At 38.3% G+C, this 16,964-nt stretch overlaps 1 protein-coding gene across 1 annotated transcript in view; it reads right to left on the bottom strand.

Moving 5' to 3' along the window:
• Positions 1-847: 847 nt before the first annotated feature.
• LOC124276132 (kinesin-like protein KIF26B) overlaps positions 848-16,964 on the bottom strand; it is a 205,052-nt gene continuing 188,935 nt past the window's right edge. The window contains 4 exon segments of the mRNA XM_046711803.1: positions 848-3,726; positions 4,301-4,521; positions 5,914-9,013; positions 12,523-12,685. Coding sequence (XP_046567759.1) covers positions 3,541-3,726; positions 4,301-4,521; positions 5,914-9,013; positions 12,523-12,685 — 3,670 coding nt within the window. The 3' untranslated portion in view covers positions 848-3,540.

Raw genomic sequence — 16,964 nt, 5'->3', positions numbered from 1 at the left:
TCTACCTATCTCTGTGTTGAGAGAAAAAGACACAACAACCAACCAACCTTATAGTCGTACACTGTCAAAGTAAAGTCTTCTACCTATCTCTGTGTTGAGAGAAAAAGACACAACAACAACCAACCTTATAGTCGTACACTGTCAAAGTAAAGTCTTCTACCTATCTCTGTGTTGAGAGAAAAAGACACAACAACCAACCAACCTTATAGTCACACTGTCTCTGTGTTGAGAGTCTTCTAAAAGAAGACAACAACCAACCAACCTTATAGTCGTCAGTACACTGTCAAAGTAAAGTCTTCTACCTATCTCTGTGTTGAGAGAAAAAGACACAACAACCAACCAACCTTATAGTCGTACACTGTCAAAGTAAAGTCTTCTACCTATCTCTGTGTTGAGAGAAAAAGACACAACAACCAACCAACCTTATAGTCGTACACTGTCAAAGTAAAGTCTTCTACCTATCTCTGTGTTGAGAGAAAAAGACACAACAACCAACCAACCTTATAGTCGTACACTGTCAAAGTAAAGTCTTCTACCTATCTCTGTGTTGAGAGAAAAAGACACAATAACCAACCAAGAGAAAAGACTGTCAAACAGTCTTCTACCTATCTCAACCAACCCTTATAGTCGTACACTGTCAAAGTAAAGTCTTCTACCTATCTCTGTGTTGAGAGAAAAAGACAACAACCAACCAACCTTATAGTCGTACACTGTCAAAGTAAAGTCTTCTACCTATCTCTGTGTTGAGAGAAAAGACACAACAACAACCAACACTTATAGTCGTACACTGTCAAAGTAAAGTCTTCTACCTATCTCTGTGTTGAGAGAAAAAGACACAGACACAGAATATATTTAAATCTGTCTTTTATTCTGCACATGGTAATATATATAAAGAGAGTAATTGTACATCATTCTAATATGAATACAAATAAATACAGGACAATTCAATGGTTATGGACCTATACGCTATCACCACCATCAGAACACGTAATCATACAAGTCTTAAAAGTTGATAAAAACACTCTTTGGGCAGAATTTCACAAAGAAATCCCCAAAACATTTCTTTAGTACTTGAAAGACAACTTCATCAGATTCAGTCACTGTTGAGGTGACCTTGTTTTGTCATCCATATATAATACAAGATATCGCAAATTTTGTCTTTTCTAAGCCACAGCACAAGCTACCCCAAGGCAGTTCAATGAAAACTTTCAGCCCGAGAAAAATATGTACAACATATTTTGGCATATTGGGCCTTGAAGGGGAGAGGGATATCAAATTTTATAAATTTATAAAATTTCCCTCCCCATTGTAGGAAGGTTCAAATATTAAAGAGCACCAGTGTCACCATGGAAATGAAATCAACATTTCCCATTGAAAATTGTTCTAAATTGCTCTTGTATTGATGTACCTACATTGGTAAATTCTAATTTGAACAAAAAACAAAACATTCTTTTGAAAAATGTGAAAAAAGTTTAACAGCAGTTTTGAACCCTCTCTTGTTGTGTTAACATTAATATTGCATATCATCAGTTACCATGATTAAGCTGAGTGGAGTTACTTCCCTTACCACACTGACTGTTTTTTGGCAACCATTTCCCTGACTGTGCCACATCTCTTGCTCTGGGTTTATTATAATTTTGATATTTGGCTTGTAAATGCTAAAATAAGGTGTCAAGATGCAATAACTGTGCACTCTGTATACCAATAACTTCTTGTTATAAAATTCTAACCAATACAACAAACATACCGGTACATTCACTCTAAAATTCAGCTAAAATTTCATTCATGGAGTACAATCTATTGTACCGAAACTTCGTTTTAATTAAACCCAAATAATTACAGATAAAAATCTGTATAACATAACACTATATAATATAACATAACAATTTGAATTGTACATTATTACTTTTTGTTAAACTGAAATCAAATCTCAGTAGCTAATGCTGAACGTTACTAAGCACAAGGACTATACTATGGATGTTTCACTATGAGATTTTGATTTTGAATTGCTATCAAAACAAGTGACAATCATGATGTGTGATTGACACGCTTGGACCCGTTTCTCCAAAATAAGAGTTTCCTTTTCTAGTGCTTCAACATAACCAGGCTGATCAATATCGCGCAGCCCTGCCACAAACACTGAAATGATCAAACGAGACATTTCAGATGAAATAAATTCAAATCTGTAACCAACATACCTTCTATATTTCAACAAGTTTAGAACCAGTCAAGCTTAACAGATTATGAGAAGTTTAACTGTAGGACACGTTTACAAATATTTTATCTTAGATCAATGGTTGAATACAAAACAAATAGCAGTCAAGGGCATTGTTATTTACAGTTTTCTTCAAGAAATTATCAAATCATTCCTTTCAAAAGAAACATTTTATTAATAAAAATAATTTTCTTGGAAATATATCATCTTGTAAAGAAAAAAATTCTTTCTAGGGATGGATGACAACAAAATTCTAAAGGAAAAATATACTTAAAAGTGCCGCCTAAACAACAAAATATTCTGTGCATCTGGGCTGGTGAAACGCTGACATTATACAGCTGTAGCAATATACGACAATGTATACAGACTAACAGAGTGAGGATAGTTACATTCAAAACCTGTACATTTCAGATGGTAATGTACATTTCCAATGTCAAGGGCAAGGTGGTAATCGATTTCACCCAAATATGCACCAAATTTGGACTGCATAATCAACAGGAGCTAAAATACATTGTTGCATAGCATTCAAACATTATGTACATCAAACAAGAGACCTCGGTTATACCGCTGGAGGTATTGGTTGAATGAAAGCGAATGCTTAACAAAAAATATCAAAATTGCATACAGAAAAAGGTGGTTAGAAAATAATGTAGTACACTTTTGCATAAGGTCAGTATGACTTGAAATAAACTTTAGATGCAAAATGAGGTCTCGAATTTTTACAGTGAGGTACATTAGCAATGGAGATAGTACAGGACATAGAGATCATAATGATGACAAGGGCTCAAAGAAAATGTGCGATGACAAAATATTATGTAGTTGTGGAGTTCTTTTACCTGTCAGGGATAAATAATACAAGACAATGTGGTGTCGTCATCAGTTTCTAACTCAATGAATACAACAAATTCAAGGGTACATCTAGGTTTGGAAAAGCCATCATAAAAGCTCTTTTCTAACAATCAGTTTCCTATATCAATTCCAGTTCTTCAATGAAAGTTTGTCAATGCCTTTTGCAACGACTTAAATCAAGAATGAAACAATCTGGTTTCAGATCTGTTCTGAAGGTTGATTCTTTATGAGACGTTACTAAATCTACCCTTGAAGTTTCACATGAATGTTCAACCTGCCCATCAGACATATTGAAGTAAGAAACAAAACAATGAGATTCAGCTACACCTTGGTAGCAGAGACTGTGGAGGATTACAACCAAAGCTTGATGGAGAGACAGTGCTAGAAAGATTTGTATGGTCTCCTCTTGGAACAAAACACGAAAGGTGCAGTTGCGTGCTGACATGATGCTACTGCAGGTCAGGTCATGTGACACATCAAACATCGGTCCGGGGCGATCGGCTCTTACAGGAGAAGCACATGAGAAACTTACAGTCGAAGCTCCACGTGCTTCGCTCCATCATAATGCGGTCTTTTGGCGCTGTCAATTCCTGTTTGAGATCCTCCTGCTTGTTGAGAAGCTCCTTCACTCGTTCCTTCCGCTGCTGCTCAGACAACTTGGTCTAGAAAATTTAAAAATTATATATTTATTTCAGGATCTTTCTCATGAGTGGGTCCATGCAAGGGATAAAACAACTGTTGATCAGTGAAACGCTAGCAAGGCAACTGCTTCAAGGAACTGGAACACTTCAAATGGACAGGCAAATGAGAGAATGAAATTTTGCACCAAACATGTATTGAAAAGCAATTACACACAAGTATTTGTACTGAATCGAATTTACATATCTACCATTCCACAAGATACCAGGTTAGAATAGTTCCCTGGTTTGGTTGGTCCAGACTGGATTAACTACAAGATGCTTTGATATAGCTGGAGTATAGATTACTGGGATCAAACAAACACAAACCCATGACATACTATATCAAACTGGAACTAGTTGTACCACAGCTGAATATAACACTTTGTATACAAAGCAGCATTCACACACTCAAATGGCTACATGAAAGCAAGAGCTGGATTCACTGATTCTGAGGCTGCAAGGACTGTCTAAAGAAATGCCAAAAGCAAATCAAGCAGGGATAAATTGGTACAGATTTAGCAAGCAAATCCGAACAAGAAATTGGCGGAAATCGCACCTCTTTCTCGTCGGTCCTGCGTCTCTCAAATCTCTCTACATCGTTTGCATCATAGCTCTTGATGTCTAACGGTTCTTCCTTTACCTTCCCCATGTGACGCGTGTCCACCCAAGCACGTGGTGACGGGCTCATAGCTTTGCGACTAACAGAAGGGCTTTGCTTGCAACTGTCAGGGGGACTCTCTGAAGACCTAGCAGGCGCTGACCGACTTCGGCGAGTTCCTGGAACCAACAGCACTAATGTCAGGCATGTCTCATTATTTCACAGTTATGTTAGTTTACAGAGAAAATTCAATCTTCCATAAAATCACAAACACTTGATATTTATGCTAGATATATTTGAGGGCCCTTGCATTTTGGCCCTGAGTGTCCATTTTTAATCACCTCTAGCATTTGCCAATAATTCCCAGCACTATTGTCAGGCATGTCTCATAATTTCACAATTACGTCAGTTACTTTGCAGAGATAATTCCATCTACCATAAAATCACAAACACTTGATAATTATGCTAGATATATTTGAGGGCCCTTGCATTTTGGCCCTGAGTGTCCATTTTTGACCCTCTCAAGTCTTTGCTAATAATTCCCAATTTTGACATATGCACTACAAGCATATTATATATGCTCATTCTCCATGAATTTAAAACACAACCAGCATCAAATCATTCTAAATCAGTGTTTAAGAATTACTACAATAACTAAGGATATATTACAGAAATGAGAGTTATGTCCCTTTGATCAGATCCTTATTTACTGACTGTAGTGAACCAAATTTCCGACAGGGTTTCATTTTCATTTTTCACACATGACCCAATACAAGCATTTGTCAAGAGCTTATTAACACAACAACATCGAACCATGGTGTCGATTCCTAGAAGTGGGCAATAATTCATTTTTTCCCCTGAGTTGATCTTCAGTGACAGAACATATTATGGGAGCTTTACACAAACAGAACAGATATGAAAAGCAGGAAAATAAAGCAAGCGGAATGAACCTATTAGCCTAGCTATGTGGGAACGTATAATAGGTTGGTGTATACAGAGATACCCAGGAGAGTGATGTATGACAGAACAGTGTTGGCTGTGTCTGCTGGTGTGGTATGTATCATGTGTAGCTCACAATACAAAGGCTGCTCAGCTGTTTGTGTTATGTCATCAGCAAACATTAGCCTCTCTTCTATATATAAACTCAGCCATTGCAGAGGAAGATAGAAAATAACCAATATTAATCATGTCATATTTCCATGAGTAATCATATACTCTTTCATGATGTTTCATCAACTTTACACATTTGAAAATAGATAGTTGGTAATATTCTTGAAAGAACGCAATCTGATTTCAAGTAATGAATGAATTATTTGTTTTTATTCTCAGCAACTGATAAAGAAACAAGATCTAAGGAATTCATTTCATGGGATGCTAAATCTCAAGAATACATTTCAGCAAAACTAAATCACAAGAATATGTTGCAGAAAAACACAAATAATAAAATGAAATCCTGAGAATTGGCTATGGAACTATATATCAAGAATGTCTAGAAGACCCATAACATCAATAGAGTGTCAGTACTCACTACATTCAACTAATGTTTGATCATTGATGAGGTTCAAACATACCTTTTCGCTTTGATCCTTTCTTCTTCTCCCCTGAACTGTCATCTGTATTTTCTTCTTCTCCCGATGATGATCCCGTCGCCTCGCTGTCTCGTAGCATGCTTTCATAGCCACTGCTGGTTCCACCATGAAGCTTGTCAGACTTGTTGCCATGTGTTGAGTGGATGTCAGTGCTGATGGTGCTGCTATTGTCACTGCCATGTCCACTGCTAGAGTGACTTGGTGTCCTGGGTTTTGTTACAGTTGCATAGGGAGACAGCAGCTTCTTGTCCACAGTCACGATCCCGCTGTCATTTCCACTATCAGAATCAGTTCCTTTGTTTTTGTGAACAAGCTCTGAAACACGACCATTCCCGATCTTGCTAGTTTTGCTATCTTTGTCTTTTTTCCGAGATTTGGACTCCTTGACTGGAGATGGGGTCTTAGAGCCAAAGATGGGTAGCTTACTATGGGCAGCTTTGGGTGATTTAGATGCAGATTTGGACACACCGTTGCCTGGAGGACTTCCAGCTTGGTGTGAGACAGATTTCTGAGATGATGATTTACCGTTTCGGTCTTTCTCTTTGCTACGACCGTTGTGTGAAGAAACAGGCAAGGAAGAGCTTTTGCTTTTTTGATTTGGTGAGAGGTCTTTGTGAGAGTTTTTTGATGGAGAAATTTGTCGGCATGGGCTTGAAGGAGCAGAGCCAACACTGGAGGGTTTAGGGAGGGAGCTGGGCTTGGATGTTGGTGAGGGTTTCTGAGGGAGAGGAGGTTTAGATCGTACTGGCATTTTTGAACTGCCCAGTTTTCCTGATTGCACATCTTGAGCACTATAGTCAATGCCTGGAGTTCCAGGTTTACATGGTCCCATTGAGAAACTTGAGGTAGGAGGGAGTTCAGATACACTGCTGATTCCAGAATCGTTGTGACTAGATGTAGCAAACATCATCTCAATGGAAACACTTTCACCACTTATTACATAATTGTCCTTCAACTGATCTGCCAATCCTTCCTGGAACACTTCCTTAAGAAGGTTCGGGTTGGAGGCACCATCAGGTCTCCTCAACAACAGTGGCCTGGACAGTTCAGGTAACACATCATTCTCATTGTCATAATCAGATGGCACAGGAGATGTATTCCTGTCACACATTGACTTTATTCCCTTGGACACTGAACTGGAGCCTGTGGTGAGGGCACGCACATGCTCCTCTATAGCACTAGATTCAAGAAGAGGCTGATTCTCACAGTCCTTATCATTATCATCAGTCCGTGATCTACTACTGAAGGTTTCATCATCAGGCACATCATTCACCACCCTCGACCCATCTCCCCGCTTCAATCCTTCCAGCTTCTCCTCCACCTGAATCTCATAAATGGACTCACGATTCAACAAGCTTTCATTGTATTCTCCCATGTCCATGCTACTATCGAAACTTGTGTCAGGATGTGCATCAGCCCCATTTGTTATTCCCTTAATTGAGTCTGATGCTGCCAACCTTTCAAAGTCTGAATCATGTTCTGTGTTTGTTTCAGCATCAGCCATCACAACCTCTGAACTCTCAGATTTGGCACTAGTATCCAAGCCTTGCTCAAATGACACAGACTTTATCCACTCTGCCACTCTATTTGTTGGGTGGGGTTGAGATGGAAGTTGCGTTTTCTGCAGTTTGGTTTGACTTTCAGGTTTTTCCTTTTCCTTAGCTTCTTGTTTACCTTTCCTTGACAAGGCAGGAGAACTTTTGGGCGAATGCTTTGGAGATGTGGACAAGAGTTTCTTTGCAACAGCTTCATGTAATTTTTGTTTTTTGTTACCAGACATGGATTCTAATGTACCTATGACTCTGTTATCAGAGTCTACAATGAACATGCCAGTTTCAGCATCATTTTGTCCTTGTGTTTCATTAACAACTCCATGTCTTTGAACCCAATCACGAACAAATGGTTTCACTTTAATTGTCTCAGGAGCAGGTTCTGGTTTAGGTCCTTCAGCCTTCTGTCCATCTCCTGTGTCTAGCATACTTGCAGGTCTAGAATCAGCTGCTTCTGCTTTAGTTGAGAGATTGCTGTCAAGGCTTATTGTGCTCTCTGGGCGCTCCTTAGAATCTTGCACATGTTTAGGATGAGTCTGTTTTAGCACCTTACTACAAGTCTTCTGATGGCTTGGCGAAGACTTTGGTTCAGCAGATGCCTCTTTCAACTCAAATTTACATGATGTATGCATGGGCTGCTTTGGGTCAATCCCTGCTGGAGGCACATTGTCTTTTGCTCTTTTCTGCCCAGCAATCATTTCTGAAGGACCATCAACCCACAGCTCCTCTGAGCTTACTTTCCTGTTGAATCTAGAAGCAGTTTTGGGTGTATCTGGTGGAACAACAAATGCCTGTGGGCCATCTACCCACTGTTCTCTAGCCTTCTTATCAGGGTAGATAGCAGCCCCAGGTCCATCTACCCACTGCTCTCCCTGTAGAGGTTTTGTATCTGGGCTTGGCCTCATACCCCTCTTGCTGGAGTGATGAGGAGAGTGGGGTGGATGTTGAGGATGCTGTGGATGCTGTGGATGCTGAGGATGCTGTCTTCCTTTCTCAGACCAGTGTGCATTAGCTTCTTTGATTTCACCTGGTAGCTGGGGTCGTGAGATAACTGCTTTTGTTCTCACATTGGCTCGTCTTGATACTGCACCTGGTTGAGGAGATCCTGGAGCTGAGTGCATCTGTTTCCCGTACATCTGCACGCAGCCATTCACAGGTGTCACCGATCTTAGAGGGGACCGACTATGTGTATCAGAATATGTCATACTTCGTCCACTGTCTGAATTTGATCCTTCGTCTCCTGACGACCTTGACCCACTTGGTCGTCTGGGAAGACGAGGGTTTGTTCTAGGTACATGTCTTGGTGGACCTTCGTTATCGGTCAGCTCACGGTCACTCAGAGACTGTCCATTAGCACCAAGGTAAATAACTGTATCACAAGACTGTTCACTACTCGAGGTATAGTCGGGATCTGAATGTGATGACGAATACAGCACATCTTCCCGGAGTGTTCCCATTCGAAATCCTCGATACGGACGGCGGAAGTTGATGCTCTCATCGGTAGAACTATCTTCAGAACTTGTGCTTGAGAACTGAAAAAAATATTTACATATATATTTTTCTGTATAATAAACACAACATGACATCTGGCTTAACTTGAGACTACATGTAGAACAAAATCTTGCAACTTTATCAACATGAATATCCATAAACATTACAACATATAAAGGAAACCATGTAAATAATTCATTTATATCTCTATCATGTTATCTGCAATTCACCTAAGTTGAATTCTACTGCAGTTAAGTCTGCAAGTCACAAATCAAAAATGCACTTCTTCTCATAATCTGTTGCTCTTTGAGTATTCCATCGTCAGAGGAACGTGTACAGAAAACGTCAACCGATCCTTAATCTTCTTGTTTACTGATTTACACTGACTTTAGACACGAACAGGCAGAGAACCTTATCTAACACAAATATATCCAATTTTTGGTAAAAACACATTTCACCACAAAGCATGTGTCAAACTTAAGAAATATGATGTAACAGATCTGTATGTTTGTTTAATTGATTACGAAAACAAACTTTATTGTTTCAAGATATTTGGCATGAATGGGTTGGTTGCGTACCATGCAAATCCAAACAATGAATTAATACACAGCACGTGCTATAACACGTCAACACAGAGAAGAACCAGATACCTTTTCTATTCGTCATCAGGGTCGTGCAATATGATACGACTGTTTACCTACACGGCCAGTGTACAATTCTTCAAATATTGAAACATGACAACTTCTCTTAGTGAACGTGGTGATTGAGAGGCCAAAGTATTCAATACATTAGAGTGGGTACGCTAAAATGATGCTTGTGTCGATATGTTGACTTGGAAGCGTGCAAGTATGGTACAACAGGATGGTTATTAACCATTGAGAAAGTATTGATTGAAACCGTTAATCAGAGAAAAAGTTTGCCGAATGGAACACAATACAAATCAATGAAGGATGTTTTCCCCTTATCGGTATAACTGACTTGATCATTGATTGAGAGCACATCTATACTAAATGCTCCGTTGGGGTATGGATCAGACCGTCTCAATTGTGGTTTATACGCCACAGTTCAGATACAGCTTTTCCTTGATGCTGCTCTAATGCCTCCAATACTAATGTATATAGGTCACATGATATTATCGATGTGGCATATACATACAGTATGATTATTTATGGACACAATTTGAGATACTGTTTTATTATTCTAAAATATAATGTTATATACATTCACACAAAAATGTAAAATTTCCATCAACTTAATATCAAAATGGTTGTCTTTATTGAATTATATTCATGTATAAGGTATCATTTCTGTACACTAATCCATAACAAATTTATATTGTAAATCATAAGAGCAAGTGTATTTAAAACCCTGATGCATTCAGCTTATCCCAAAACCACAAAGAGTAGAAAAGCTCAATATTAGATTTTTTCATTCCACCAAATGAAACGTTAAGTGTTCAACACAAAAAATGGTTTCAGCTGAAGAGATGTTTCTCTTCCACTGCTTACATACAACAGATAACAGATAAATTCAGATAATTTTGGAGCCATAAAACAAAATATAATGTCTTTTTTGCATATTTATTTTTGCATCTACCCACCACGATTTTGAAAACAAAAATCTGTAAACCAACACAGAATATCCTGGCCTTAAATGTGTACATTAAACAGAATGTTACCTCAGAACATAAAACTACTTTGGCATCAAATCATTGTAAATCAAGACCTGTGATAAGGGCGTCAGCAGTCAATGCAAACGGTTCATTAGTCAAACAGAGTAGTAATCGGGAACCTTTTTACTGGCCCTGATGAATTATCTGGAGGAGGTTATATCGTTGTTTTCTCCAGTGTTGTTCTATCATTCAGAAGACAAACAACATATTTTTCGTACTTTCAAAAGAATGGCCTCAAACACATTCTTCACACATGATAAAATAGCCCTTACTTTTAACAGATGAAGGTAAAATTAATCTTCTGATCTTCACCCAAAACCATTGTGCAATGGTTAAAAATTAGCTTTCACTAGAGATTGTAGAAGCTCAGATTTCTGGGAAATTAAACTTGCCAACAGGCTTCATCTAGGTAGTCTGACAATAAACTATCATCTGAATAGTCTGGCACTGTCTGACCACCATTTGCAGAGAGAGTTGAATGCTGTCTGAACCCACATCTGCATAGACTGACACTGTCTGACCACCATTTGCAGAGAGAGTTGAATGCTGTCTGAACCCACATCTGCATAGACTGACACTGTCTGACCACCATTTGCAGAGAGAGTTGAGTGCTGTCTGAACCCACATCTGCATAGACTGACAATGTCTGACCACCATTTGCAGAGAGAGTTGAGTGCTGTCTGAACCCACATCTGCATAGACCATTTGTGACACTGTCTGACCACCATTTGCATTTGAGAGAGTTGAATGCTGTCTGAACCCACATCTGCATAGACTGACACACTGTCTGACCACCATTTGCAGAGAGAGTTGAGTGCTGTCTGAACCCACATCTGCATAGATGTCTGACCACCATTTGTAGAGAGAGTTGAATGCTGTCTGAACCCACATCTGCATAGTCTGACCACCATTTGCAGAGAGAGTTGAGTGCTGTCTGAACCCACATCTGCATAGACTGACACTGTCTGACCACCATTTGCAGAGAGAGTTGAGTGCTGTCTGAACCCACATCTGCATAGACTGACAATGTCTGACCACCATTTGCAGAGAGAGTTGAGTGCTGTCTGAACCCACATCTGCATAGACTGACACTGTCTGACCACCATTTGCAGAGAGAGTTGAGTGCTGTCTGAACCCACATCTGCATAGATAGACACTGTCTAACCACCATTTGCAGAGAGAGTCGAGTGCTGTCTTAAGTCAACATCTGTGTTATCTAACACTGTTTAAACCAAAATCTTTGTAGTCTGGCACACAGTGTAGAGCAACACCTCCATTCCTCCACTGTCTTATCCAACATTTAAGTAGTCCAACACTCAGCCAACATCTTCATACCATGCAACCAACATCAGCACTGTCTGATCATCATCTAAACTATAAAGTACTAGTCCCAGTAGATACAATGTAGACATGTACACAGTCCAACCTAGACTAAGGCTAAGTCCAACCAAAATGCAGCCAGCACTGAAAATAGTTCCATTTGTTTCAAAATCCCTGAGTCCCAGTAGATACAATTTAGACATGTACACAGTCCAACCAAACTGCAGCCAGCACTGAAAATAGTTCCATTTGTTTCAAAATCCGTGATTCCCAGTAAAATAGACATGTACACAGTTCCATTTGTTTCAAAATCCCTTTAGATACCATGTAGAAATGGTCCATTTCAAATTCAAGTGTAAATATCCTAAAAACAAATTCCATACAAAACACCAGTACCAAAGAAAATCATTTAAATGCCAAAAAACAATGCCCATCTCTTCATAAATTTTCAATAGTAGACTGCGAGACATTCAATTAGCCATTACTCATTGTTGTAAGGTGATATGTTTGCACATATTGATCTGTTTATAATTGATTATTGGTTATCGATCGTCTTACCTTTGTCCGCCTCCTTTTCATCCTGTGTATCCTTGCTGCCAGTTGAATCACCTGCAACGTCTCGTTGTACCGGGAGATTCCTGATGACACATGCGCTATCATGCACGTTCGGCATGACATGTTGCCCAAAGAATCTCTCAAAAGTTGAGCTATCTTGCTGTCTCTGCAATTAAAGTAAGCTTTTTACCACATCGTCAGCAAAGTCAATTAAATTTTCTTGCTCTGAAATGAAGCGTAATTCATTAATGTGTCAACTGTTTTTAGAACCACCTGTTTCCATAATTATCACCTGTTCATTGAATCAATCAAGCAAAAAGGATCTTGGAATAAAAAGCCCAGTTTGAGTAATGGGTACAATTTTATACATATGACAATTCCTGGCACAAAATGAATGAAGAATCATCACATTCACTTTTCATTTAAACGTTATTACAAACTTTGGTGCTGAAAAAATAAGTTAGAAAATGCTAAAACACCAAACTGTTGCCAAACACATGTTGATTATTTACCAGAAAATTCCATTTGAGAGTCCTCTTTGCATTATCAGGAACTCTTGGAATACTGAACAGGGTATGAGGAAAGAAGGTCAATATATCAGCTCTAAAAGCAGGTTCCAAGAATATGACCCCCCCACACACACACACACACACACCCCACACCCCTCCACACAGACAGACTATCCCCTCCTTGATGCACCCCCACCCCAATTCCCCTGCATCTTCTGATCGGGTGCCTGCTGCGATGAAAATCCCTATCCCTCCCTCATGACCAGTTTCTCCACCCCTATACATTTATAGCTGAAGCATTGAAGGTTGTGACAGCAGGATTTAATTTCCTAACGACAGCAAAGAACATAAAACTAACAAGGTAAATCAGAGACAGGTGTAAAACTCAAGTTAATTAAGTTTGCTAATTATGCTGGGAGAAAGATGGTTATTGAATTAAAACCTACCAATAACATCCAATCAAAACATGAATTGGCCTTTTCTCATAATAACCACATCAGCCTAACTTTCCATTTACAACATGTAAACAACATTTATCTGAAACTGACTCATATTGCATGAATCACAATGCTTCATGAAAACATTTTGACATCCACGTTTATATAAAGTAATGGAACCCTAAAATACATAACAAGAGATATCGTATTGGCAATAAGAACAGGCAGCCTCTGCACCATGTCCATATTCCCAAGAGAAACCCCTTATGTTAAGGAAGAATTATATCGCTTGTGTGGGAAACTCCATACCACAAAGAAGGCATAAAACCTTGCTATATTTACAGGCCCTGTTTTTATTGAATTTAACACTATCATAAACAGCTAATCTACACAAGATGGCTGCTGTGAGACTGATATTATTGGGATCATGCACATTTAAAACAAAGGTAGTTTTTGCCTTGACCCAGTCTTTGTGCAAGGTAGCTGTATCAATACTAAACATCAATGGTGTATGTTAAAAGCATCTGTTAAAGAAAAGTTGAAAAGGATTGGTTTTCACATGAAACCTCCCTCTGACATCATGACTGACATGAAAAGCTTGCCTTCTCTTTGTTGTGCTCCATTATGACAAGTCAACCTATATCGCACGCTGTTATAGCCATTAAAAAGGGCATAATATCATTATGCGACAAATATTGTTTATGATTAGTCATCTTAAGTGGTCTTGGCGTAGTTTTCACATTGTGCATGGGAAAAGTTATGCAATTACTACCTAAGGGTATTTATTACTTTATATCATGATATTTACTACTTTATCAATGCCTCATAGCAATAATAATTATAGTAATAAAATGAACATATAAACTCAAAGAACTCTAAGCCCTAAAGATTAACACGGCCTTACGATCACATAAATGTGATGAGAAATGAAGCTGAAAATATTTTGAAGATTTCCAACAAGTTTCTTTGACACTTGACACATTTTGTTACTTCTAAAATGTTCTAAAATGATTATTCCATCATCTTGCACCATCTGGCATCTTAGAACCTTTATGAAACATTGTCTTTCATGACAAGTATCCTTGTTTCTTCAACATTGTTTAAAAGCTTTTTTTCATTTTTTTAGAAGAATGGATTGAAACATTTCTTAAAACAAAAAGACAATATGGGGAATCACTCTTAAAAAGATTTACAAAACATGACATGTTTTCTTTTGCTTTTCTGTGAAGGATGTATTATTATTTTGACATAGTGGAAACTTCTGCAAAAGACAGGCTTTCCTATAAACAATATAAGTATACAGATATTTGGTTTCACATTTGACTCAATGGCCTTTTGTGGCAGCATTCAGGGCATTTTTATACAGAAAAAAACTGGGTGTGACATATGCATGTAAAAACAATTTCAGCTTCATAGCCCACACGTTTTCAATTCAACATCAATCAATGCCAAGATTTGCTTCACTCCTTAAATAAACAAACTGTTTTCTGAAGTACCCAATAGTTTGAAAAACAATTCACTTCGGTTGCCATCACTTCTACATAATTTTGACAACAAAAATAGAACTTCTGCTATTCCAAACCTATTCTAAATTACTCAAAACAAACAATACATAAGCCATAACAATTAGGTGCAACACTGTATCACTTCAGTACAGGTCCTTCCAGTTTGTTCTTTTGTCAGTCATAATGTTTTCACACCAAAATAAAATAAACAAATGTCAACACACAGGTCTCACTGACAGTGAGATGACAACGGGTTTAGAGCAAACAGATCTCCCACAAGGGATAAAGATCTCAATCAGTTTAATGACCTTGCTCAAAGGTCAGGTGATGCCCCTGTTTCATGCTTAGGAAGCTAGTATCTGATCTCCTGGGAACATCATTGGCTGAGTTAATACTGTCTCATCATCGCCAGGGCTATCTACATGCTAAATGCTCATCACAGAGCTGACCGATTTGAATAAATATGGTCTGAGGGAACTGACCAAGAGGATTAAAGAGCTTTCAGTGTTTTTATGACATGTACAGAGTATCTCTGTGTACTGAACACTAACTTCCATACAACCAGAAGTACTTCATTATGAACTCAACGATGAACTGTTGATATTTGAAAGTATATTATGCAAATATAACAAAAAGATTTCCATATATGACATCATATTCAAAGTAAAATGATATTTATTAAGAGTATAATTATGTAAATAAATATAAAAGATTTCCAAACATGACACAAAGGGCTCAAGTTCACTTCAAAGTCACAGCTACATAACATCAGTGGTTAGGCAAACCTCACTGAAATCAGCCATACATTAGAAAATGCATATCAGTTGTCTGGTTTCACTTACAAGTAAGACAAACACTGTCGTAAAGACAGGTTAGAGCACTTCAGTCACATTATGGCCATTATTTATACTCAAGTTTCTGAACATTAAGGAGAGATCATTTCTGCTTGATTTCCTCCTGGCCCATAGGTGGCGCTGCAAGTGGATTTTAATTGAGATCTATATTCCACACAGCACTGTAGATCCACTCAGAAATATTTATTCAGCAGGGGATGCCTCATTGTGGAGTCGAAATATTTCGGAAGGTGATGGCATGGATATTCTTTATGTAAACTGTCCTCAAAGTAATCAGTGAGGCAGGAATAAAAGTAAAAAGTTTAAAGTCCATTCTTGGCAACTTCAAACAGTCGGGAAGTTTTAAGGGACCCTAAAACTGAACGCAAATACAAACTAGCTCATTTGCTTGGTCGTAGCAAGTCATGCAGTCGTTCTGGGCCAATTTGTCACAATTCTCCTATCATTGATTTTTCTATCTTTATTTCCTCTGCGAGTCTTCTCCAAGAGGGACTGTCGTAATTCGGTCCATACAATCAAGGCAAACATTCTTCAACTAGACTAGATAAATTGCTAGGTCCTCTCCCTCAGTAGGCTGGTCAGTGGAGACCGTTCAAGACGAAGTTCTTGGGTTGACAAAGAAGACCTCACACATCAGGTGAACCCACGTTCATCACCACTTGGGAATACAGTGATAAGAAGGTTTATAAAGTCATTAAACGCTGTGGCTGTCATAGTTTTCATGTCCACTGATCAGTATTTCACTTGAGATTTGGGCTTTTCTAACTTTTGCTGTATAGTTTTCTTCTGGAATTAAATGTCAATTTCAAATCAATTTCATCCAAGCCACCAGAGACTTCACAAATGTACTGGGGCAAGTTATGTCAGTTTCAGTCTTATCAGTTGAAATTGTTTTCATCACAGATATATAAATTTTCCACCTTTCTTTCAAGAAGAATTATAAATATATCACTAAGTTGAATACACTCCGGATGCTTGTCACCGGTGCAGTGTTCATTAAGATATGTAAATTAGCTCATTTCATGTTTTCTCATGTCTTTATGTTTCATCAAACATTTCAAAAATTGAATACATATTTACATACATATAAAATTAAATGACTGCATGTATGAACTCCCAAATGGAAACTTCTAAAACATT

The sequence above is a fragment of the Haliotis rubra genome, unplaced genomic scaffold (assembly GCF_003918875.1).
Source record: "Haliotis rubra isolate DU_JTF1 unplaced genomic scaffold, ASM391887v1 Scf206, whole genome shotgun sequence".
Lineage (NCBI taxonomy): Eukaryota > Metazoa > Mollusca > Gastropoda > Lepetellida > Haliotidae > Haliotis > Haliotis rubra.
Note: the sequence above shows the minus strand (reverse complement) of the source record. Positions and strands in the feature narration are given on the sequence as shown.